This window comes from Psittacula echo, assembly GCF_963264785.1.
Source record: "Psittacula echo genome assembly, chromosome: 4".
Lineage (NCBI taxonomy): Eukaryota > Metazoa > Chordata > Aves > Psittaciformes > Psittacidae > Psittacula > Psittacula echo.
In genome coordinates, this window is record NC_137738.1 from 77,240,433 (window position 1) to 77,266,662 (window position 26,230).

General features: G+C 39.5%; 1 protein-coding gene across 1 annotated transcript in view; it reads right to left on the reverse strand.

Annotated features, from left to right (window-relative positions):
• LOC308219623 (stromal membrane-associated protein 1-like) overlaps positions 1-26,230 on the reverse strand; it is a gene marked incomplete at its 5' end in the record, with an annotated part of 160,537 nt that overhangs the window by 111,211 nt on the left and 23,096 nt on the right. The window contains 3 exons of the mRNA XM_080614851.1: positions 938-1,090; positions 20,728-20,838; positions 22,127-22,278. Of these exons, the coding sequence (XP_080470977.1) occupies positions 938-1,090; positions 20,728-20,838; positions 22,127-22,278 (416 nt within the window). The remainder of the gene's footprint in view (positions 1-937; positions 1,091-20,727; positions 20,839-22,126; positions 22,279-26,230) is intronic.

Genomic DNA, 26,230 nt, shown 5'->3' on the forward strand with positions numbered 1-26,230 from the left:
AAAAAGCTTGTCCTAGAGGCTCAAAATAGATAAACATGTTATCACTCCTGGCAAACAGCAGCAGAACATCACACTGTGGTGAATAAGACAAAGCATGACAGCACTTTTAGTTAAGGTGTACTTGGTCAGGGTCAACCCAACAAATACGGGAATATCACTAATTAAAAACACAGAAGAAAGAGATTCTTTCTTCCCCTGTCTGATAAAAATAGAGTATGTCTCTAGGACTTCAGCAGCGACGTACGTGTGCTTCAATCTTGTCAGGTTCTCTAAGTGCAGCCCCACTAAGTTCACTGGAATATAACACGAACAGCAGCAGTTCATTAGGTCTCCCCTGACACTCTTGGTGGCTCAATCAACTCAGTATCTGCTGTTGCTTTCCAAAATGCTACTTGCAAAACACTACCTAGGAGACTGGCTGTCCATGAAATACAGCATGAATCAGAAATCTTTTGTGGATTAAGAAACAGAACAGACTTTTTGGATGACAAAAAGTAGCTGGTGCCATCATCAGTCTAGCACCACAATTTACAGCTGTACTGCAGCAGACCAATACCAGCTACATTACTTGGAATCATGCCATGGTTCATGGTGGAAAGCACCTTTGGCAGACACCTGGCTCCAGCCTTGCTCAAAGGCAAAGCTGATAATAGGTCAGGGCATCCAGGCAAATCTGAGTAGCAACAAGAGAAGAGGGATCACAGGTTTTTTTGGTGGCTTGTCACAGTGCTCCACCACCCTTGTTCTGAAGACTTTTTTTTTTATACACCATTTGCTGCAGCTTGTCCCCACTGCACTCTTCTTTTCAGAGCCATTAAGCTTAGCAAGTGAATATGAAGTGTGCTGCAAGCTTATCACTCTTCTTAAACCAACATCAGCACTGCACCTCAGGTCCTGCTTTTAAAACACGCCTTGCCGTTTGTAAAACATTACTTACTTTCCAAGGGTTCCTTCTCTACACTGAACTCCTCCGGTTCATCAAAGCGACCTACTGGTAACTTTGGTTTCCTGAGTGGCTGCTTAGCAGGTTCAGATCTTCCTCCTGTCTTACAGCTGGTGCTCCTCTGCGAGCTGCACAACAGTGATGACTCTATCAAACAGAAGGACATGTGTAGCATCAGTGTGAGGGTCATACTATTCAGAGCATCTCTCAAAAACTCAGAAAACTTCAGAAACCAGGGAGTGGAGGGAAGGAAAACGAACTCCAAATATTAGTTTGACATTCAACTCACAAACACCTAAGCAATAGGCACCGATAATTATTTTTGGCCCTAGAAACATATGCAGGCAAAACTGTGTTAGTTGTGTAACGCAGTTCACGCAAACACTGTATTTTTAAGTGCTTGAACTTACCTTCACTGTTATCTTCTTGTATTTTAGAGTCTAAATAGTAATTATGTTAGCACAGGCCAGTACTTTCTGTTTTGCTAGAAAAGTCCTAACCTCCCCCAAGAAACCTGCCGATTTCCAGGTCCTGGCTCATTTCCAGCAGCTTTGGAGTCATAAAAAGCTTCTACTTTCCCAAAAGAAAGTTTTAAAAAACAAAAACATTGTTCCCTCAGTAAGAGGTTTTCCAGAATGCTGGTAGAGAATAGCTGGGCTTCCCTTATGATGCTAAAACAGTTCAGCTGGTAGTCAAAGGCAGGACAAACTTCCAGCACATTTAAGTTCAAATATATAACTGCATGAAAATGCTTTAATTAAAATCATGAACATTTTTCCCTTAAAGCCCTACTTTTTTAACATAAATGTAGGAAAAAACCTATTAACATCCATACCTAAAGTTCTCACAAGTAGAATAAAAATGGAAATGCACAAATATTTTAAGTCATACATCACAGAACAGTTTGGGTTGGGAGGGACATTAAAGATCATCTAGTTCCAATTCCCCTACCATGGCCAGGGACACCTTCCACTAGACCAGGTTGCTCCAAGCCCCATCCAACCTGGCTTTGAACACTGCCAGGGATGGGGCAGCCACAATTTCTCCGGGTAACCTGTGCCAGTGCCTCACCACCCTCATAATAATGTAATTCCAATCAATTCAAGAAACAATTCAGGAGTCATACACAAGCCAACAAGTACTTACAAAGATCACTCAAAATGACTGCTATTTCTACATTTGGTTAAAAAGCCACATTTCCGCAGAAAGCAAAAACTACCCTCTGAAAGTATTCTGGCTATGGAGAAGTGCCTAAAAGAGCTCTGACTTTTCTTAAGAAGACTCAAACAGAAATGCTCCCTGTACCAGCCTTGGTGCAAAGTACTTGCAAGAACTATTATTCTACCTTGCTGAAGAGATCGTATCAGGAAACATTCTCTAGCAGCGTGGATCTGACTCACCTATACACACACCCACTAACAATCCACTTGTATTCCCACAATCAGCATATTAATTCATCTTAAGATACCACAGCCTTAAGGTTAAACCCTACAGTCATATAAACAGTACTACGCTGCCAACTGCTGCAAATCTGCCAAAGGAGTAATTTTCTTCTTGCCTTAAGCATGACATAATGGACTATCAGCAGTGAGGAACCTACTCCTTCCACAAACACGGGATCTTTCTACTCCTGCCAAGCATCTTGTTATTCTTCAGCAAGCTGAAGGGGAAGCTAGCTACAAAATTAAACTATAGCTGATATTCTAGCACAAGTGCAAATAAAAGCCAGGTTAAGATACTGATACAAAACTGATTACCTCAGTCAATAGAGAAGCAACAAAATCCTATTTTGCAATTTATTTTTTGTAATTTTTGTAATTTATTTCCTATTTATAATGCTTGATATTGTTGACCAAAATAATTCTTCTTGACACAGAAGTGACAGAAGTTCAGCATTAAGCACCTCTGAAAAAGATGAAACAATCAACTCTGTCAGTAAACAGCATTCTATAAGCAGATCTTTGACTCCTTCATCCTTTATGAGCTATCATAAAGCCAAACAACTTATTAATTATATACCTGAATTTAAAAAGAAGTTGAAAACCGCAGGTCTTTAAAGCTGCTGTACAACCAACACCTGTAATATCCAGTTTTTCCAAGTGGTCCTCAGACCATGATTTATCAAAACAAAGCCATCTCTGTGGCAGGAACAGGGCACTCACGGCATGCTTGTGGTGAAGAGAGGAGCACCAGCCAAATCCTGCCATGAACCTGACGGCCAAATAGAGCCTATAAAGACATCTAACATTCCGCACACCCTTCCTACCCCTCCTGTCTATTTCAGGAATACTGCATCGGTAAGATCACAGAAGTCTCAACTTTTGATGGAGAAGTGGCCTGACCCGTAGTCCTCTGGAACAGCCTAAGACGACCGTGCATGTGGGACATAAACTGTTATGCAGGCTACAGGCAATCTTATTTGCCCTCCAGCCTGGGTTTTCTCCATGAACAAATCACCTGTTTCCTCACATAAAGGACACAGACCAACTTCCAAAGCCACACTAAGTTCCCTCCAACTAGTCTACAAATATTAATCCACGCGTTATTATTTTACCAGCGTTTAAAAGTTTGTAGCAACGACAGGACAAGAAAACCTTCAGAACACTGAGGCCAAACAGCAGCATTTTTGCAATATAGGGGAGAATATCAGTATCTGGAATTAACAAAAAAAAACCCACCCCCAAACAGGAATCCTGTAGAAAAATACGGTAAGAGGGGGAAGGAGCTGTGGGCTGAAGACGCGGGGGCCGGGCACGTCCCCCCTCACCCGCCGCCATCTTAGGCACCCTTCAGCAGCCCCAGCGCCAACAGTCGCGGCCGGTAACCACCCCACGGTCTCTCGCTCGTAACTCCCTGCGTGAGGAAGGGGAGGAGAGGCTGAGTACCCCCTCAACGGCAAAGGCTTCCCCTCCCGCCCTCTCCCCGCCTCTTACTGGCTGCCCCGGGCACTCCGCGCAGCATTCGCAGAGCCATAGCCCAGCCGACACAAGACACCCGGGGCAGGGGGACGATGACGGCAAGGCGCAGGCGCGATGCGCATGCGAAAGCAGGAGGCGGGGCTCGTCCGTCTGAGGGAGTGGCGGAGGCAAAAGCGGTTGAGGTGATGGCGGCGGCTTCGGGAACAACGGTTTTCGGCAGCCTGGGACACCACAGTCTCCCTCGCGCCGCGCTCCGTCTTCTGTGAACGGAGTGGAACGGAGGCTGGGGATCCAAGTGCTTGATGGAGGCAGCTCCTGGCTCTTCGAGGTGCTCGAGAAATAAGCTGTAACTCTCCTCTTCCTCCCCACTCCCGCCACCCCCCAAAACCTGCAACAAAGGCGTCTTCGTCTTTTCCGTGCAATAGCTTATGGCAGAAAGCACCTATTTTTGCCCAAACGTGTGCATATAGATATATAAAATGAAATTAAAATCGTTGTTGAAAAAAAGTTACGAGGAAATATTATAATAATTTAAATAAATTCAAAGTTACCAGAGAATTATTTACATACTGTAATTATTTTAATACAATCAAAGTTACCAGGAAATCACTTAAATGGCAGTAATTTAATGATAAACTTTGTCTTATGCCCCAGCTGGTGGCTTTTCTGCACTCCAACAGGCATCATCACCCTCCCAGGAAGAAAGCAGCAACCAAACCCAGTAGCCGACTCAGAACATTTAGACCAAGTCTTCTCAGTTGCCCCTGGAAAAAGTAACACCGGTGATCATGGGCTGGAGCTGCAGTTAATTTTCTCCGGTTAATTTTTTTTTAATATGGAACATTTGCTTTTTGTCATTTCCAAATTCTCCAGCTAACCTTGTTCTTCCATAACACAGAATTTAAAACACTCTGTCCACAGATACTAAGCTGCAGAAGGTAGCTTTCATTCAGCCCTTCTTGGAGTCTAAAACAGCGTTTTGTGTTCACATCTAGAGTTTAAGAAAGTGAATGTCCTGGTAAATTATCAGCAGCAACACTCCCTTGAGTTTATTGCACTACATCTGGCACTGCCTACACACCGAAAGGGATTGAATTTTAACTCCCTGCTTTATGTGTGACATTTTCTCAATCAGCTTTTTATAGCATGGTTAATTGAACATTAGAGACCAGAAACAATAGGAAACCCCTTTCTTTATTCTGACAGCAAGATCCTGTGCCTGTTTCAGAAAGAAGAAAGAGGAATTTTGGTGGTTCATGCAGAAAAAATACTCCCTCTGCCCAAAAGCAGCAAGAAAAAACCAAACATTTGTGCCAAGTTCAAGAACTTATATATGTGCTCAGTACAGTAAAAACCATCCCGAAATCCTTACCTTAAAAATACACATACCAAGCTGTCTGCAGGTATCAGGTAAAACTAAGGTATTCCTAAACAGCTTAACACAGTCCAAAAATAATGCTTATATATACTCTCAAATGTTATCAAATAGCAATGTAAGATTAACCAGGAACTGTTCCACACCATCCTGCATGGCATACTTGTCTCTAAATTGGAAAGGCGTAGATTTGATGGATGGACCATCCGATGGATAAGGAATTGGCTGGATGGTTGCACTCAAAGAGTTGTGGTCAATGGCTCGATGTCCAGCTGGAGACCAGTAACGGGTGGTGTCCCTCAGGGATCGGTGTTGGGACCGGTCTTGTTCAACATCTTTGTCGGTGACATGGACAGTGGGATTGAGTGCGCCCTCAGCAAGTTTGCCGATGACACCAAGCTGTGTGGTTCAGTTGATACACTGGAGGGAAGGGATGCCATCCAGAGGGACCTCGACACACCTGTGAGGTGGGCTGATGCCAACCTGATGAAGTTTAACCATGCCAAGTGCAAGGTCCTACACCTGGGTCGGAGCAATCCCAGGTACAGCTACAGGCTGGAGAGACTGACTGAGAACAGCCCTGAAGAGAAGGACTTGGGCATGTTAATTGATGAGAAGCTCAACATGAGCCAGCAATGTGTGCTCACAGCCTGGAAACCATGTCCTGGGCTGTATCAAAAGGGAGCATGATCAGCAGGTTGAGAGAGGTGATTCCACCCCTCTACTCTGCTCTCATGAGACCCCACCTGGAAAATTGCATTCAGCTCTGGTGTCCCTGTCATAGGAAGGACATGGACCTACTCAAGCAAGTCTAGAGGAGGGCCATGAAGATGATCAGAGGGCTAGAGCACCTCTTCTATGAAGACGTGCTGAGAGCTGGGGTTGTTCAGCCTGGAAAAGAGAAGGCTCTGGGGAGACCTTATAGCAGCCTTCCAGTATCTTGCCTACAAGAAAGCTGCAGAGGGCCTTTTTTCCAGGGCATGTAGTCACAGGACAAGGGAGAATGGCTTTAAACTGAAAGAGGGTAGGTTCAGATTAGACATTAGGAAGAAATTCTTTACCATGAGAGTGGTGAGACACTGGCACAGGTTGCCCAGAGAAGCTGTGGCTGCCCCATCCCTGGCAGTGTTCAAGGCCAAGCTGGACAGGGCTTAGAGCAGCCTGGTCTTGTGAAAGGTGTCCCTGTCCATGGCAGGGGGTTGGAACTAGGTGATCTTTAAGGTCCTTTTCAACTCAAACCATTCTGTGATTTTAAAAATAAGCTGAGGTCTTCCAAGATACTTTTTTCTAGTCTACATTTATTGTATTGCTGTAAAATTGCAAAATTCACTTCTTGCTCCTGAATTATGTATTTCTAGATCTTGTGGCTGAAAGATAGTGTGAACACTAGTAAATACAAACATAGCACGTGCCACAGGAATTTTTTACTTTGTGATTCAATGCTATGTTTTCTTTTTTTGCTTCCCTGCCTCTGTTTACTGATCATTTCTCTCTCACACTGCAGCTTGCCTTGCCAGGAAGACTCAAACGATAACTGTATTTTGCTTTGCTGTTCTAAAAAGCCAAGAATAAAAGACTTGGTGCTAGCACAAACTCTGCAGCAGGTCAGTTCAGCTGAGCAGAAGGTAGGTTAGCCACACAGCAAGTGTGCTGATTCTCCCTAAATGATCCCTATTCCCCTTGACCACCTCATGAAGCTTGGTTATCCAAATACCAAACCCGGTCAGGGCTGTGCAAAGAAGACTGACTTGGAATGAAGGTGTTTTGTTTTCCATTGTGAAATCTCTTGGCTCTGCAGCAAAGCCCAGTGATTTCCACAGTAAAACATGAGTTCTTGCAAATAGCAGCCACTGCTACATTTGTGGGATCAGAAAGCTTGATTTTGATAGAAGATTCAAACACAAACCACAGAATTTCTTTATATACACTACATGCAAACGAGTTCTGACGCTCATTTTATGCAGTGACCTCCTAATAATATTGCTGAGAGCTTTGTGAAGTAACAGCAGCAGCTACTGCCTTCAGGGAGCACGAGACTGGAAGCTATCTAAAGGAATGTTAAGACCTTAATTTTTATCTCTCCTTCTGTAAGCAGCATAATTCTCTTTCAAGCTGCCGTCAGGTACTTGCATAAAGCAGAGGTCACCATCACTACAGGAAGATGAAGCCTTCTTTCAAACAGAAGAGGGGCAAGATGGAACACTTTATAGCTGCTACTGCATCAAAAGACACTGAATTATGTATGTGAGTCCATATTCCCATCTAGTAAATAGAAATATGCGGGAGTAGGGGGAGTGTGCTATGCAACACACATGCAGTTGTCCAAAACATCCAGGACTGCATGTGTTGTTCAGAGAGCAACTGCAACTGTGACGGTCTGCAAGTGCAAATTCATATGCTTCCAGGACATGTCTGGGCCATTATTTTCTTACAACACATTCCTTTGGGACTTGGAGTTGTCAAACAGCTGCAGTTCTGAGAGGTGTACCACACCACATGTGGGCTGCAGTGGGCAATACAAATTAGGGGAGAGAAATGAATTTAATGTTCTCTTAATTTGCCCTGTTGCTTGATAAACTTAGATGCAAATACCACGTGATTTCATTCCTGCACCACCCGTTCTCCTCAAAGAACAAAGCAAATTCAAACCTCCTTAAATAGCCAGGATCTACTATTAAAAATAAATAAAGTGGTTATTTCTGCCAGGATATTTCTGCTTTGCTCATCACAAAAGCACACTTTACACTTCAGGATTTTTGGAGAGATGCAGCAAGACAGATATTTTTCACTAGTGACAGAAACATCCAAATGCTTATACACTAAGAGCAGCTGACCCTCCTCACTGTGAACCAAGGGAAATTCTGTGTATCTCCCTTCCTCAACTGATATTCACAATTTAGCCACTAGCTGACTACTATACTACTGTTAAATAAAAGATAGTTGAGATGTTAGAATGTAATTTAAGTATTTAAAACTTAGTAGCACCATCATAATAAAAGTTATCAATAAAGGTAGACATTGTTATAGTGGGAATGTATTTCAGTATCTTTGTGTCATAAGGACTTGCCCAACATAGCTCTAATAAAATACCCTCTCAAATGTGCATGTCACTGAACTGTAGATGCTCATCTGAGCACCTTGTAAGTTGTAGAGAGAAAAAAATTATTACAAAGATTTTACTGTACAACAAACCATATCAAATGCCAAATCACTTCATTATAAACTATTATTGCTATATTAATTTCAAATAATACAAAGTCAGGACTTATATACAAAAAAGCCTACCCAGAATTTTGGTAATTAGCAGAACATTTCAGTTTCTTTAATTGCCTTCATTTGAGTAATTTGTTCATTTTATTAACACCAGATGCAGTAACACAATGCTAAAAATAAACATGCATTACACAACAAATGTATATCTTTCAAAAAATGTTCATTACAGTTAGTGTACAATTAGTGAATGCACAGGTATCTCTTTCTCCCCCCACCTTTAGTGAATTATTATTTGAAAGAGAGAAAAGAGAAGGGAGGAAAAACCAAACTTAATGCTATTCAGCACCAGTAGAAAGTCAATAGACCTTTAACATTCCTGTATATCAAAACCATTTTATCTGTATCACTAAACAGGTAAAGTTTACAATATTGTCCCATTTGAAGATGGATTGATTTATATTTACAATACTTTGTAGTCAATAAAACATTTTAACAATATTTAAAAATTGCTTTAATTCATAAAAGTATTGCAGAAATTTGTATCATGTACTTATTTTATGTACATACAAGGAAGTCCATGTAAAACTGTCCATATCTGAAGAACTGACAGAGTAAGGAGCAATTTTAATACAGTTTGCAGAACTCCAATTATTTGAAGGCAGCTATCATGAAACATTCAAAAATCCTTAAGTTGCCATTTGCTTCTGAAAACTAAAGTTCCAGTAATAAAATTGAGTATGTAAACTAACATGTTTTTGAGATCAGTAGAAAATACATTCCCACGGGCAGAACATATTTAACAATGATGATAATGATTTTGTAGAACACTGTTACGCTGTAGTGATATCCGGACAGAAAACGCGGCAGTAGTCTTTGCCAGACCCATGGGTAGAGTTGTTTTCAAATATCTGTGGGTGACGGACAGAAATAGTTAACAAAATGGATCCAGGCATTATTGCCCTGGTCCGGCTTAAGCCCTGGGAACGGTAAAGAAAATAGCAGGTGCTGTTGCCCTGGTCAGGCTTAAGCCTTGGGAACGGTGAAGAAAACACCAGGTGTTAATGCCCTGCTTGGGCCTAAGCCTTGGGAACTGTAAAAACAATGAAGGGTAAAGATCGGTTAACAAAACAAAGCAGGCTGTTTGCAAGATAAAGCAGGATGTGCATCTCAAAGACAGACCAAACAGTGTGAATATTTGTAACCCTTAGTAGTTTTGCTAAATTGGGATGATAAGGAAGCAAGAGAGTGGAAAGTTACTGCTTAGCACTTAGTAGACTATAGAAGGGATGCGAGATGTGAAACAAAGGTCTTCAAATTTCACCAGAGCTGGAGTCCGTCTTTGATATGCCACAAATATCCAGTATTTTAGCAGCTCATTGTGTTTCCAGTTAAACTTCCTACAGTGCTAAAATAGGACAACTGAACATGTATGACCTTATTAGGATTTTAAACCCCAATTTATTTTGGCATCCAAAGCCTCTCGTAAAAGGTAGCCAAGTGACACTGACTTCTGTCATCTGAGAGCCAATAATAAACCAACCAGATGTACACACTGCGCTTTAATGTCCAAATAATTAGGTACCCCAAATTAAGAGAAAGTAATAGAAAAGTAAAAAGAACAAAATAAAAAAATATTGCACAGCCACATTACCTAGAAAGTAAAGTTGATGTTAAGAAGCCTTAAGTGTGGATGATATAAATTATCTTCCATATAAAAAGTATAAATATCTCTTAAAATACAGCTGCAGCTATACTTCAATACCACACACTATTTAATTCATCTGTTAATGAGGTAATAACCAAGAGAATGCTATTCTCTACTGAAAATATTTTAGGGCAGCAACAAGAAAGAATTTTTCTAAAAATATTTCTGAATCAAGAACAGCAATGTGTGCAGCTCTCCCTATGAGAGAATCTGCTGTATTGGGTAATGCATTAATTACATTATAACGAACCAAATTACATCCCTTATTCTGGAGAACTGGCAGAAGCAGGTTCTGTATCATTTCAGCATAAATTGGTCCTGCAGAGGAACAGAAAAGTTGTACTGAGTGAATCACCAGAAACAAATACAGTTCTTTGACCCTGAACTCAAAAGTGAATACATTTCAGAGTAAGAGGGGCAATGATACGTGTTATGCTGGTGCTCTTTTAGAATATACAGGAAACTTAATTTTGCCAGAAATGTTGGAAAAATAATTTTAAGCTATATATTTTAATTTTGTTCATTTATAGTGAGAATGTGCTCATCAGTATTAATTTATTACACTGTAAAAGGTATTTATGTGTCAATCTGTAATGCTAGAATCCGGTTGTGCTAGGATGTGTCAACAGTAAATACAACAACCAACTATCACTGGAAATGGGAAAACGTTATCTTTTCTTTCAGCACTAGTATTAAGCCTCAACTAAATACAGGCCGTGTGCTCAATGCTGTAACTTGACGTCCTCAGAAGTCAAAGCTATTTGTCCTCCCTATTCAGGTAACACACAGGGGCTGTGTTCATCCCACCTAATTTTCAGTGAAGGCTGTAAGCTCAAAATTTATTCTTTTTCTTATCTTTCTACGTGTAACAGAACAGGACAGATCCAGAAAGCAATTCAGCTCTCCCATGGATTTTCTCTCTCCAATACTACAAAGTAAGCCCAGAGTGTCTAGACACATAATAGAGGTGCCTCAGTTAAGCACCCAAAATTAAGTGGGATGAATCTGAGACTATGAGGTTTAACCTGCATGGTCTGCTTATTTTGCAGGATATTTATTACCTGATTGTTTATCCTTTAAAGCTGTTTTACACATCTCAATGCGAGCAGAGTGATAAGGAACATAACGATCCTGCAGAGATCCTACCAACACAATGTTTTTGAAGTAATGAAGACCTACAGGAAAAGAGAAAAAGGGATCTGTTATAACAAATCCCTTGATGATTACTACAGAATAATAGAACATTTTACAACTGAAATTCAGTACCCATTTATTACAAGGTACATTACAAGTTCCTGAAGCTGCTGATAGAGACAAAAGTGAAAAAAACTTTCTTTTTTCAGAGATTATTGCCTAGTTTTCAGTATTTTGTATGCTCCATGGGATGAAGACTACATCTCCAAACCAGGTCAGTTATAGAAACAACAGTGAACAACTTCAGTATGCGAAAACCTAAATACATCTTCCAGGATTTCACAGAAAATTGCAAACCAAACAATGACAACAAAATCTATCAAATCTATAAAAATGTACAGAAGATGCATCCAAACTAGATCCTGGTTCCAGTCGTCTTCAAAACAGAAATTTGTTTAGGTGGGGTTTTTTGGTTTTGTTTGGGGTTTTGTTTGTGTTTTGTTTCATAGAATCATAGAATAGTTAGGGTTGGAAAGGACCTTAAGATCATCTAGTTCCAACCCCCCTGCCATGGGCAGGGATACCTCACACTAAACCATGTCACCCAAGGCTCTGTCCAACCTGGCCTTGAACACTGCCAGGGATGGAGCATTCACAACTTCCTTGGGCAACCCATTCCAATGCCTCACCACCCTCTCAGTAAAGAATTTCTTCCTTATATCCAGTCTAAACTTCCCGTTTAAGTTTTAACCCATTACCCCTTGTCCTGTCACTACAGTCCCGAATGAAGAGTCCCTCCCCATCATCCTTTTTGTTTCTTTTCTTTTTTTTTTTGTTTTGTTTTGTTTTGTTTGTTTGGGGCTTTTTGTTTGCTTTTTGCCTGTGCTCACTGAAGAACCAACATTCTTGGAAGATCAGCTAAATCAATGGGAGTTTTTTATCTGACATCTGATGAAAAATGACTGCAGCAAATCACACGAAGACACATATGCCAGTTCCAAAACCGTGTACCAAGTTGAAAAGAACAATAGGAATTCTCTGCAGGCTAATCTGTAATAGTTTTGTAAATTCTTTCAGAGGCTGTATATCTTGTATTAAGCTTTTCTGATACGCCCTTTCCCTAGGGAAATACCCATCAGCAGTCACATAAAGGTAGAAAGAAGACCAGGTGATCCTTAAAGGTCCCTTCCAACCCAAACTTCTCTCTGATTCTAAGTGGACTGCCTAGATCTTTTAATCAACTTGAAGGAGGAAGAGATATCCTGGGGAATCTTTAGAGGAACATCAGTCTACATCAATCAATATTGAAATAGACTGTCTTCATCACTGTGTGTGATATAACACAGACATAACAACAAAACAAAAACTAGGCTTAGGACATCACAGATTAATAAATTAGGCATCCCCTTTTGGTAACAGTGACTCATTTTTATGCTTTATATTCTGGTTCATAAAAATAATGCCCTGCGCTTCCCTACCAGGAATCCTTCATTATGAAAAAGTGTTTGAGGGGACTTTTCAGTAGGAGCCAGGAGGGTATTTCATACACGAGTTTTATTGTTAAATATTTAATTTGAACAGCTCTTTGTGCCTATTATGAAGAAAAAAGTCCAAGTCTTGTATCTTGAAGTTGTTTATTCTGACCTGGTTCATGTGATAGATATAGACTGCATATGATTATATGGATGAGAGAGGGAGCAGTCAACATGGTGTATATGAACGTACAGAGGCTAGCAGCTCCATGGATTTCTACAATGTGAGATAACTCAAGCCATTTGCCAATGAGAAGGAACTGCATGGTGTTCCGCAGCATCCCTCCTGCTCTATAGGCAAGCTATGGGACTACTTAGGAAGCAGGCATAGAACAATCTCTAATATGGAAGTGTGCAGTGCTAAACTGTACTTAAGTGTGCATGTGGACAAAGAAGCAACGTATCACAATCTTTCGTTTATGTAGCAGTAAAAACTGGACCACCAGTCATCATTACATGTTCTTTTTTCGCTTACTGCCTAGACATGAAGTATATTCTGAACAAGAATATAGCTCAGCTAATTCCTGTGATCCACAGCTTTATTTTCCCACACCACACATAATACTGTCATGTGTACTGTAAGGATTAAAAAAAAGAATAAAAATCCCATATTAAAATTATTCTGAGTAATTAATGAACCAATTTTTCTTGTGCAGCAAAATTTTCAGCCACTGAATTAAGTTAATTCAGTCCCAAAATCTCATGAGGCCAACACTTTCAGGTTGTTGTAGTTAGGCAGAAATGCTGGAAGATTAAAACCTAATTCTGTCAGAACAAATACATTTGAACTCATCCATCTACTGAATAGATCACACATTTTCACAGAGTACTATAAAGAACACTGAGGTTGTCATTAACTAGAAAGTATTGACTAAAATTTTTAACAGGATTTGAGATAGCCTGTAAAAGAACAATCCAAGGGAAAGATCACTGCTCAAGTAACAACCTTTGTCCTATGTAACAGAATGTTCTTTCCTGTAGTAATGAACCTTTAATTGGCTTTCCAAATGTTTATGGTGATCCCTATTACCTAATGGAATCTCAGTCTCAGCCAAAGTGAATTTGAGCATACACAGAGAGTACAACCACTGTGCCATTCATGTCCAGCAGTGAATTCTGAATAACTGCATTATTCATTACTGAATTAATGATATTTATAAATTCATGAACAATTTTTCCAACTAATAGGTCAAGTGGAAAAATCTGTCTGGAACAGGTGGTTTATTAGAGACCTGGTAACTCACATCTAACTGCAATCACAAAGAATAAATCTATTTATATGTTCAGGCACCAGAATTGGATGTTCAGTCTGTCCTCTAGCTGTAGCCAAAATCCAAGCAGTGATGGGAGATGGAGCCACTGCACAATGGGCTGCTGATAATCTCTTGAGATTTGTGTGACAAAAAGGATGACAAAATTCCATACCACTGCCCTTTAACTAATCCAAACCAAGTTATCAGAAATAGAGAGTATTCACTGTGGGGTGCCACAGAGTTCTTGACCATAACGAATTCTTGGAAGAGAGCTACGGAGGGCTGGGAAGTCCTTCCTCTTTGCAGAACTGATTAGGTTAGTCTCCATGCCATGCTACCAATAGGGATGCTATTTCAATTCTAGTCTTATCCTCATCATGAGTTACAAACAGGCACTATGTCAAGTTAGCTGAAATGCTTTTTCGCCTCTGCAAAGCTCAACAGCACCAAATAAGCTAAGCTGACATCCTGTAAAGAACAGACATCTCAAAGAAGAAAACATGTCAACCGTGCTTTATCACTGAAGCTGATCTGTTGTTAACATGGATGCAAACGAAAAACAAAACAAACATCTTTTCCTCCTTTCAGAGATTAGGAAAATGCTCATTTTAAAGGGGAAAGATAAGGCAATAAACAAGCACATCAGAAATCCACTCTAACTGAGACATCTGGAAGTACTACGACATATGAATCTAAACCCTCCTACATAAGTACAAACATATCCTGGAAGAGACTATGGCTGTACACTCACATTTGAGAACTCCGAGGCACAAGAGTATCAGGACTATAAAGTAAACATCCTGGTATTAAAAATCCCTCATCCATCATAATGCCCATTTTCAGAAGAGTTTACTTTGGACTTTTTAAACTGAAAGAGGGTAGATTCAGACTAGATATTAAGAAAAAAAAATCTTCCCTGTGAGGTGGTGAGCCACTGGCACAGGTTGCCCAGAGAAGCTGTGGCAGCCCCATCCCAGGCAGTATTCAAGGCCAGGTTGCACGGGGCTTGGAGCAACCTGCTCTAGTGGAAGGTGTCCTTGCACATGGCAGGGAGGTTGTAACCTCCCTGTAGATGATCTTTAAGGTCCCTTCCAACCCAAACTATTCTATGATTCATTCTATGACTCTATGACTAGGTCTAGTCTGATCCTGTGATTGTAACATGCTCCTAACGCCCATTCATTGTGTTCTGATGTAAACAGTGATCATGAAGAGATTTGCTTCTAGATGCATTCCTGAGTGCTAATGTGGGTATATTCTAAGTCTGAGAAATGGGACTTAAAAAAAGTTCAGAACTAAAGCTGAGGTAGAAAAACTTGCCAAAGGTTTTTGGTCCAAAGATTGTTGCAGGAAGCACTTCCACCAGTGAGCAAACAATTATAACTTGGACAGAAAACAGCATTTTGAGGTTTGCTTTATGGAAGCCAGTCTCAGCAAACCATGCTTCTGACACACATCTTCATGCATTATAGAAGTCCTGTCCAAAGTTTTGGAGTTGGTTTACTTGCCAAGTCCTCAATTGCAAATGAACAATCATACTTTGTATCAAATTGAGATCTACCTCCTGAGTTTTCAGTTACTATTATTTCAAGGGACTGATAAGCTCAAGTTTCTGCAGGCAAAGACCAACTGATGGAACTGGACTTTTTGTTTTTACTACATGTTCTGACCACCGTACTGGCATCCTAAACAAGTCATTCACACAAAAAAGTCTTGTCTGAAAACAAAGTAAAGCCAAATGTTACATGTCACTGACATTTCTTTTAGACTATCAGAACATCAAAACCAGCCTACGTATCAATGAAACTGCTCTCTCACTGCTATCTGGTATCATTCTCTGAAATAAAGATTTATTTTCATAGGATAAACTATTACATGGCCTGAAAAAATATTGTGTCATAACCTAAACTTGAAAATAACACATATGTAGGCTTTTAAGGCTGCTGTAACAAGTTAACATGGTCAATATTATATTAATTTCTTAAATATATTAAAAATATATAAAAATATATTAAAAATATTCTACAAGTGTAACACTCTATTAGTGCATAAAAGCAAAATGAGTTGACAGACAAACCGCATACAATGCTATGCAAAAGCAGTTAATCATCATCATCACCTGTCATTTGCTGTGATCTACCTGTGATCACCTCAAAAGGCATTTACATTTTAAGAATAAATTCCTATTTATACACCAGAAACAGATAAAGAGAATTGTTAAAATAAGTTATCTGTCATTCTGCCTTGACAGATTAATTGAAACTGAAATATTCCCAGAGTTCACTTGTAAATGAAAGCTAACTGTATCTCCAATACTACATCTGAGGAAATTCTGCAAACAAAACGTACCTGTATATACTTCTGAGAGAACATTCTAGTGAGCCCCTTCTAAATCACAGATAGCTATGTTGCAGTGAATGCATTCCCTTTTAATTTAAGGACACTAACAACACTAATGACAGCAACAACTTTGTAACTTAAGTTTTGCCGCTTAGATCAATCACTATTCTAGCATATAGTTATATTTACCAGGTGCAACAGAACATGTCAACCAATTCACACCAACTTTTCTGGTGTGAATAAAAAACTCGAGGTGGTACCAGCTATTTTTAAACCAAAAATTAATGCGATCAAGACTAACGATAACAAGCATCTACTGCTTGAGTCTGAACCACACACATGTCACACTTTTAGCTTTTATCTCAGAACTGGGTAACTATCATTCACTCATATCGAAGGATGAACTACAATAAACAAATGGCAGCACTGTAACAACTGTAACTGTAGGAAAACCTATTTATTTCTTATGTGCCACTTAAAAAAAAATCCTATTCAAAAGCTTTTTGGAGTACAGGAAAACTGAGGTAGAGAACTTAAAGAAGCTGCAAAGAGCAACTTCTGGATAACTATTCCTTCAACAAGTAATGACAGAATGACTTACACTATACAAAGGAAGAGCTGCATGATTAGATAGATGAGATTTATTAATGGTATATTTATCATTTTTCAGTTTCATTTTTCAGTTGCAAAGGTTCTTTTAAAGTCTTAAACTACTATTAAGCAAGAATGTTGCACATGTTCAGAAGACCCACAATTCTTCTTTTTCTATTGTCACATACACTTTTAACAGGAGAAGGTGATTTTGCAAGCCCTCAGCATTAAAGCATTAGAACTCCTTCTAGAACAGGTTGAGAGAGATCCAGGAAGAGAAAGAGTCCAAAAAATCTGGGAGTGGCAGGGAAGCTAACTGGTGCTGCTTCTGACCATGAGACCCAAGAGCCTGAGGTGACCTTCAGCCATGAAGCACAACCTGGCCCCAAACTTTGAGAAAACAGCAAGTTTGGCAAAAATATTTGTCATAGATCCTCCTAGATGTGCTACTGTGATAGAAGCAGCTCTGAAAAGGAGTTATCAGAAATGTGTTCGAGAGTGCAAAATTTCTGCTGTCAACTGGTACTACTCCAGAATTCAGAACAGAGAACAGAAATGAGCACAGATCTTTTTTTTTCTGAATGGCTTTAAGCATCAGCATGTACTGGAGCTTCTTTTTAAAGGGTAGAAGAGGAGATACTGTACTGTACTTCCACCTACAGTGACTGACAGAAATCAGGAACTTCATCCATTTTGAGGTTAAGCAACAAGATGATATACTTAACAGTACGTTCCCGGGCAAATTTGAGAACTAGAGCCATAAATCACCATACAACAATGTGGCTGAGACCTTGGCCCTCAAAACATCACCTGCTGGATCCACAGCCAGCTTTAGGGATGATCTGAAAATCAGCTAGACCACAGCAGAGTTGAAATAGCAGCAAGTTTTGCTGCCCTAGGGACTTTCCCAGCTGTGGAGCCAACATCTGAAGAAGACACCACATGAAGCAGCATCAACAGATGTTTCAGCATCTTAAACTCCTATTTTATGATTCTATGAGTGAGAAAAATCAACAGATGCTGCAAAATCAGGTTACACTTCTCAATACTGTTGTCCATCTCTTGATGGATTCTGGGGTAAAGTGATTTCTGTAAACACCTATGCTTAGAATCCCCATAGAGAACAATATGCAAATTCTGCATTGAAAATCTGAGAAGAGGAACGGTACAGTTAGGGGAATCCCAAACTTCTCTCTCCTGGTGTTTTGAGAGTCAAGCATGGCCAATACTGTATGTCCACTGAATGAACAAACTGATGGCAGAACTGAAGCATGCCTTGTACAGGTATTGAGTTAAAGGCAGCAACACCTATAGTGTACATACAGCATATTAACTCACCCCTCAAAGGAAAACTTTCTTCCTTCTCTTTCAGGGAAGCATAAAGCCTGCTTTCTTTTCTCCTGAAATAAAATTATCAAACTTCCACATTTCATAGAATCATAGAATAGTTAGGGTTGGAAAGGACCTTAAGATCATCTAGTTCCAACCCCCCTGCCATGGGCAGGGACATCTCACACTAAACCATGTCACCCAAGGCCTCATCCAACCCGGCCTTGAACACCGCCAAGGATGGAGCATTCACAACCTCCCTGGGCAACCCCTTCCAGTGCCTCACCACCCTCTCAGTAAAGAATTTCTTCCTTATATCCAATCTAAACTTCCCCTGTTTAAGTTTTAACCCATTACCCCTTGTCCTGTCACTACAGTCCCTAATGAACAGTCCCTCCCCAGCATCCTTACAGGCCCCCTTCAGATACTGGAAGGCTGCTATGAGGTCTCCACGCAGCCTTCTCTTCTCCAGGATGAACAGCCCCAACTTTCTCAGCCTCTCTTCATACGGGAGGTGCTCCAGTCCCCTGATCATCCTCGTGGCCCTCCTCTGGACTTGTTCCAACAGTTCCATGTCCTTTTTATGTTGAGGACACCAGAACTGCACACAATACTCCAAGTGAGGTCTCATGAGAGCAGAGGGGCAGGATCACCTCCTTCGACCTGCTGGTCACACTCCTCTTGATGCAGCCCAGGATACGGTTGGCTTTCTGGGCTGCGAGCGCACACTGCCGGCTCATGTTCATTTTCTCATCGACCAACGCCCCCAAGTCCTTCTCTGCAGGGCTGCTCTGAATCTCTTCTCTGCCCAAACTGTAGCTGTGCCTGGGATTGCTCTGACCCAGGTGTAGGACCCTGCACTTTCTCCTTCTCCCCCAGCCTTTTCTTCTCCCTCACACCAAGCCCACTGAAGGACCTGGAAACAAGACTCTGTATGAGGCTGTGGCCTGAGGTACAGCTCTTTCCACCTCTTCAGTAAGAAGGTAGAAAGAAGAGACTGACTGCTAAGAGTTTTAGGCTCCTGCTACAGTTTATGGGGAATGAAGTCTGAAATGCATGTCGTGACTCTTAAGATGATGCTATCAATGTCTTTCAAAAAGTCTGTCATATACAGGTCTGTCATAAGAAATGTACACTGTATTTCTAGAATAGATAACAGTACTGAAATAACAGTGTATCTAGTCATGTTGAGAGGTATACACATAAAAGCAAGGAATACCAAATTCCTTAAAGCCTACTGATTCATTCATCTGATTACCTCTGTAACACAGGTCCCACAGCCATACCCAACATCCACCATGTAACTTCTCATCAGCCTGTTACTTCGGTTCAGCATGAAACATTTATTTTCAAAATTTTTAAATACCAGTTCAGCCTTAAGTATTACTTTATTGGCAACAAAATTACTTCGTGATAGCAGGTTTTGAACAGAAGGGGGAAAAAAAATCCTATGTTTTTTTCAAAATCAGTTTTTGATCAATATTCATATCTTATCCATGACATTTCTTTTGCTCCTTATTCTTTTCTGCTTCTTTCAACACCCCTAAGTTTTATATTCAAACATCTCAAGAGTTAGATGTCAAGTCTTTTCCTGCCTGTATCTGTGTACTGCTTTGCTTTCAACAAAGTATTACTTGTGACAACCTACAAATACTCTGAAGGAGGACCATGCATGGATTTTTCACAAAACTCCATGAGCATCTCTAGCTCCACAACTGCTTGGCTGACACGTACTGAGAAACACCTGTGGGATGAATCCTCAGTAACTGTATAATGCTTAATAGAAACTACCCCGCAACTGGCACATTATCCACTTCACAAAACTGCCTCGCAGCCAACAGCTGAAATAAGAATATTCAAACCAGAGAAAATGGAATGAATGACATCATATGAATAATCTAGCCTGTTTTTTTTTTTTTTACCTATTACAGCAAATACAACTCCTCCTTCAACAAAATTAGTTTTTATTTTACCTAACAATCTCAATGAGGTAATAAACAACTAGTTAGCAAAAACTATAAGGCAGACTTTTATGTTTATAGAATAGATAAGAAAGGCAGACAGAAACAGGTAATGAATGTAGATGTACATGACTCATCACACTGAAATCACCAGTTTCAGTGGCTCAAGAAGAAGCTGATACATCTATAGCAGTCTAGCAGCTGCACTTGGAACTTCTGCTCATAGCTAAGGAAGGAAAGTCACACACTAATGATGCACCTCTGCAACGAAAATGGTTACTGTTTACTTTACTTGAAGAATATGGGACTAAAGTGAAACTCTTAAATAAACTGAATCAGAAGCTTGTTTGAAACATTTTAATTTTTTTTAGGTTTCCTATTCACTTTTATGTACAGTGGCCTTTAAAAGATAGGAAGTGTTAACAAAGCTTACCTGCTTTTTTACTGAGTTTGTATAAGAATGTTTGTCGTGGATCCGAATGGTCTCGACATGTCAATTGCAATAAAGAACCAGACTTCTTCCATTTCTGCATAAACCACAGTCCTGCATTGTTAGGTACAACATGAGTACAGATCAGAGTAAAATATGAAAACTAATTTAAGTACAATATGTAAAGTCTATATATTTAGCCTCTCAGATATTAATTTTATTTTTCATGTCATCATTGTCAAGCCCAGAAACACTAAAGTTTTTTGTTCATTATTCTTTCCTGTTTATATATATAACAAAGCATGAAGGCTGTTATTTCCACTAATGTACATGATTAAATTCTGGATTATAATTTGATAGTTTTAATCGTAAGTTAACTGAAAGCCATTTGCTGGTGACTGTATGAACAAGCAAACAGCCCTACCTCTCTGTCTCATGGAAAACTGCCATTTCTAAAAGCAAAGTAATGCTAAGTGATTCAGTTAGAGATTAAAACACTTGAAAGAAGCTATCCAGTGATACACTATGTTAAACACCCAGTAGATGCCTATAATGAATAATACTATAGATGTCTTAAGCCTGAAGTTAACCTCACTGGTAGCATACCAAGGGCTATAAACGGTACCATTTCAACCAAATTCAAAGAGCTGTCATGTTCCCCCCACTTCTATAAACTCCAACAGTAACTCCAGCTAGCCCACACTTCCTATCCACTTCTGTTAAGCTCAACACAAGTGTTTTTCCTCCTCATTTTTGTGTGAAACCAAATAATAAACCAATAAATAAACTGGCACTAAACAAGGTATGTAAAAAGTTTAATGAGTATGTTTCTCTATAGTGAAAGTAAGTGTTATGCACTGGGCGTTTGGGCTCTCCAAGGTGGTAATCTCAGAAACAAATTTTCATTTTAGAATTTGATGCTACCCGAAAATATTTTCTAATGTTCATTTCAAAAGTCAGCAGTTTTGACAAGTTCTCCGAGAGCTACATTAACTCTTTCAAAAACAGACGTTCATAAGGTATAAACACATCTGCAGAAACACACTGCAGGTTATGAGGTTGTAAGACACTACTAGTAGTTCAGAATTATTTTAATGAATTTTACCTATTGGTTTTGCAGATTAAGTATATTAAAATTCAGTTTTTAAATAAATTGAGCTCAACACATTAAAACTGGAGTTTGTTTATGGTATAATAGAGAACCTGAATCAAACACACTGAAAACACTTATGTCAACCATCTTTCCTATATTGATACTTACATTTTTATAACTCTTCATATGACAGTGAAACATGCACTTTCTCATAATCAAAGTATTGCAGAAATGTGTACCCCACCTGAAACTGCTAAGTGCATTTCAAAAAGAAAATCTAAACTTGTACAACTGAAAATACTACTTTACCTGTATTAACAAGAGCACTGCTGTTGTAGAGAGTACCAAGATGTGGTCCAGACAGAGACAGGAAGGTGTGAAGTTTGTTGAGGTAATATTTAAATCGAGGTCTTGTGAGCACTGAACGGATTATTAAATTACCCAGTGAGTGTCCAATAAAGCTGTTTAAAAAGAAAGAAACAGTATAACACAGAATTTGATGGCAATCTATTTTTCCTTTAAACAAGAGAAAAATAAAACTGATGTCATACAATGCTGAAAGAGCATAGTGAAAATATTAATGTAAAGTTTCCATTCAGAAGCCTGGACTTTAGGTTACACAGAAAGCATAGCTCGTCCAGATCTCCCAAGCTGCACAACATCATTACAAGCATGTTCTGAGCTCCTCCAGAATTATTTCAAACATGGTTTTTCAAAAGCTAGTGAAAACAAACTATCCTTCCACCAGCATCCCCCACCCAAACCCAAGATTATTTCTGGGTGTATTTCTCTTAGCACCAAGTATTCATATCTTTTTATGAACTGTGCATGACTGAATAAATCACTACTTCGGCATGTGATGGTGTTCGATATGGTAAATGCATGAGAGTTACTGAAACAACCTATTGGAGAAGAATTCCATAAGTATTCCTATAAGGAGGAAAAGCCATTATTTAACTGAATTTGGTTAAAATAGAAGTGACATCTCAAATCTGCTTAGCAGTTAAACCAAAAGAAGTGATTATCATCTTAAGCAAGGCAATTGAATGTATCTGTCTGCCAGGAGAATGGTACATGCATTTGTTTCCCTGGTTAAGTGTGTTAGGAGGAAGATGGATGGGACTCTTCAGCTTCACATATCTAAGAATAATTACTACTCAATCTGAGGTGCTAGCTGTCATATTCACAAGTCTGTATAAAGCATTTCTTCAGAGTGGCCACTACAAGATCAAGCAATTCTAGTTACTATTCAGTTATGCTTACAGACCCCTGCTGAGGTTAAGGACTACACCATTCTATGCACTGACTTACAGAGGATATTGCAGAGACAAGACTCACAAAATTAGAAGGAAAAAGCACCTTTCCTGTTTTAAAATGTAATCTCAGGACATGGAGAGAACGAACAATCATTCAGAAATACATAGCAGAACTGTGCCACAACATTAAACCCATTAGACCACCCTTCCTGTTTGCTCTGTACCACTATATTCAGCAACAAAAATAGCTAAAACAAAGCTCCAAGTGTAAAACACAGTGCTAAAAAGTTCCTTGACTGTTCAATAGCTTCCCAAGCAAGAATTACTGACTCTGAAAATTCCAATTTAAAGCCAAATGAAAAAATTCAAACATTAGGTTACAGAACGACAGAGCCACCCCTGGGCCCCTAAACTCTGACACAACCATACATTTCTATGACAGAGCAGGCTATCTGTTCCTTACCAATACACAGTTGAAGTGTATGTGTGTATGATTCCCATTCACTTGTACTACTAGATTTTCAAAATTGCTGCAACATCAGAAATTTTTTGCTGCAGCTTGCTATGTTTGCCTAACTAATTTAGAAATGAAAGACATGTATCCACTGTGCTGTCAGCACAACAGCACTGCATTTGCAAAACAAAATACTGAGCTGCTGACTCTCTTGAATAATAAAATTTAAACCATTTCCTCAGAGTACATCATAAAGTCTGCACAAGAAAAACAAAGCTGTAGATATCTTTAGGAATAAGAAAATGTCCATAGAAACTGAGTTTATCCTGAAGATGATCTGCATGACATGACTGCTCTTGAGTAAAAGAGATTATTTTCTCAAGAAGATCTGAACACTAGCAGAGATGTTCTCTTGACAGCCTATCTACTATTTACTAAATATCATAAAGGAATGAGAAACTCTTATATTGTACCACAACAAAGGGCAGTTTCATCATGGAAAAAAACCTGATCCAGCAATCCCACCATCCTCAAGAATATGGGCACACCTGAACCACAACTTCAGAAAGAGGGAAGATCCATTCGAGGAAGAAAGGGTGGTCACAATTAGATGAGTGAATTAGAGCTCAAAGATTAAACTCTCCTTAATTTGGAAAGACTCAGAAAAATAACAAAGGTTACAGTAATGTATTGTGTTCAAGTTCAGATGTTTAGATGAAAATGTAGTATACCTTTAATATTATTTTCTAATAAGAGAAAGGCTTAAGGATTTGCTCAAATCAGAAAGAAAAGCAGAGGAAAAGGAAAACCCTTCAAAAAGGGTTTTGATTGTGTAAGACATAAGCATAACCCATCCTACTCACTGCTTCAGATACCTGCAACTGGGATGCTCTGCAAAAACCAATGCTTTTCTTAACAGTAGGTGGCAATATTGCCGCCTTTAGAATACAAGATATTAACACACTGAAGTAACAGAATTATACTGAAGTATTTGTATGTGCTTTATGGCATAAATCTGCCAATTCAGATCATACTGGAAATTAGACACAGCATGGCTAGCACATGAAAAATCCTGTTCAACTATAAGAATTCATGAAAGAAAAAAAAAAAATCCACCAAAAGCCATCATCAGAAAGGTGCTAAAACAATGAACTGATGTTTTAATATATGCATAGCATTAAAATCTCCTTCTTTTTCTTGTGAGCCAACGTTACTTAGGGAAAAGGAAGATGAGCTGATTAATCCAACTGAGGTTAAAGTTCAACACAGGTCATCAGAAATTTATGTAAGACCTGAGGAAAATGGTTTCTGAAACTATACTGCAAGAGCAGGCGGTTTATTTCCTAGCTATTGCTGACCTGGAAAGGCTTCCATCCTCACAGGTACTCAAAATATGAATGGGTATGACTGAGCAATTTGACTTGGTTCAGTTGCATTAACTGGTCCAGATGAACTCCAAAGGTCCCCTGAACCTAAAGTATTCCATGATTCTTTACCAAATAGCTCTTTTATAAGACAGTTGGTTTGAATCAAGCTTCCAGTTCATGCTTGCTGCACACTAGTAGTGAGTGCAAAGATTTTGTTCAGAGGAGAGATCAAGGCACGTGTTGGGTAGCGTCTTGGTGCAATAACTGGTAGTAGCTTTGGCAAAATCAGCTGGTTCACTGAAGCTGACACTACCGTAGGGCTCTGCATCCTGATGGTACAGGAAGCACCTTTTCTCAGTACAAGAATATAGCACAATAAACAGGATTTTGCCATTACTTAAAGGCATGAGACTTTGCATTGACCTGATAGTGCAGAATCTCAGAATGTCCCTCTGCTTAAGGAAGACAGAAACCATCAATCTTAGGACCCAGATGGCTGCTGGAAGGGGAGCCTACCACCTGAGAAAGATACTACGAAGCTTCTGCATAACAACTTTAGCCGTATCACTAACAGGATTTTTCTGCACTAATTCAGGCTATGAATTTTAGTAGTACTGTAACTAGACTAACAGTAATTTTTTGCTGCACTCCTAATGAGATTGTTAGAACACTAACTGGACTAGCAATAAACTTTTAGCTCTGCATATGACGTGTGTTTCTTTTTCCCCATAACAAGTCTTGGAGATTAAGAGAGAGGCTGAACAGGTATTTTTGACACACAAAGCTGTCAGCTTTCTTGTCATACAAAATCCGTATAGATCTCATCTGACTCAGCTATTAAGCAGCATTTGTACAGGGCACACTTCCTTTAGTTGACATGGAAACTTTATTAGAAGAAACTAGCATCATTCAGGGGACCATGGATAACTAGCACAAAGTCTGTGTTCTTTACAGTGGGACAGTCAAAATGAAATAGGAAAACACTGGCTACTTGAGCAGAGGATTTCTCAACAGTACTTTCCTGGGCTTTCTGGGTGACCCTTCAAGCACTTGCATATGAACTCATCTTTCTGAAAGCTCTCTCATGCAGCTACCAGGAAACAGGTGCAGGATTATCTGATAGGTTTAACTTTCTCACAAGACAAGCTAGCATTGAGAGATGGAGATTCTGCTTTGGGAGGGCCAAAGACAACTATAAACCTTGAAAAAGAAACGAAAATAAAAATTGACAATTTCTTTTTTCAAGTGACAAATAATAGATGAGTCTGGAAAAATATTTACAATTTTAAAGTATTATGAGAGAAGCAACAGAGAATTCAGTTGTCAGGTTTGAACA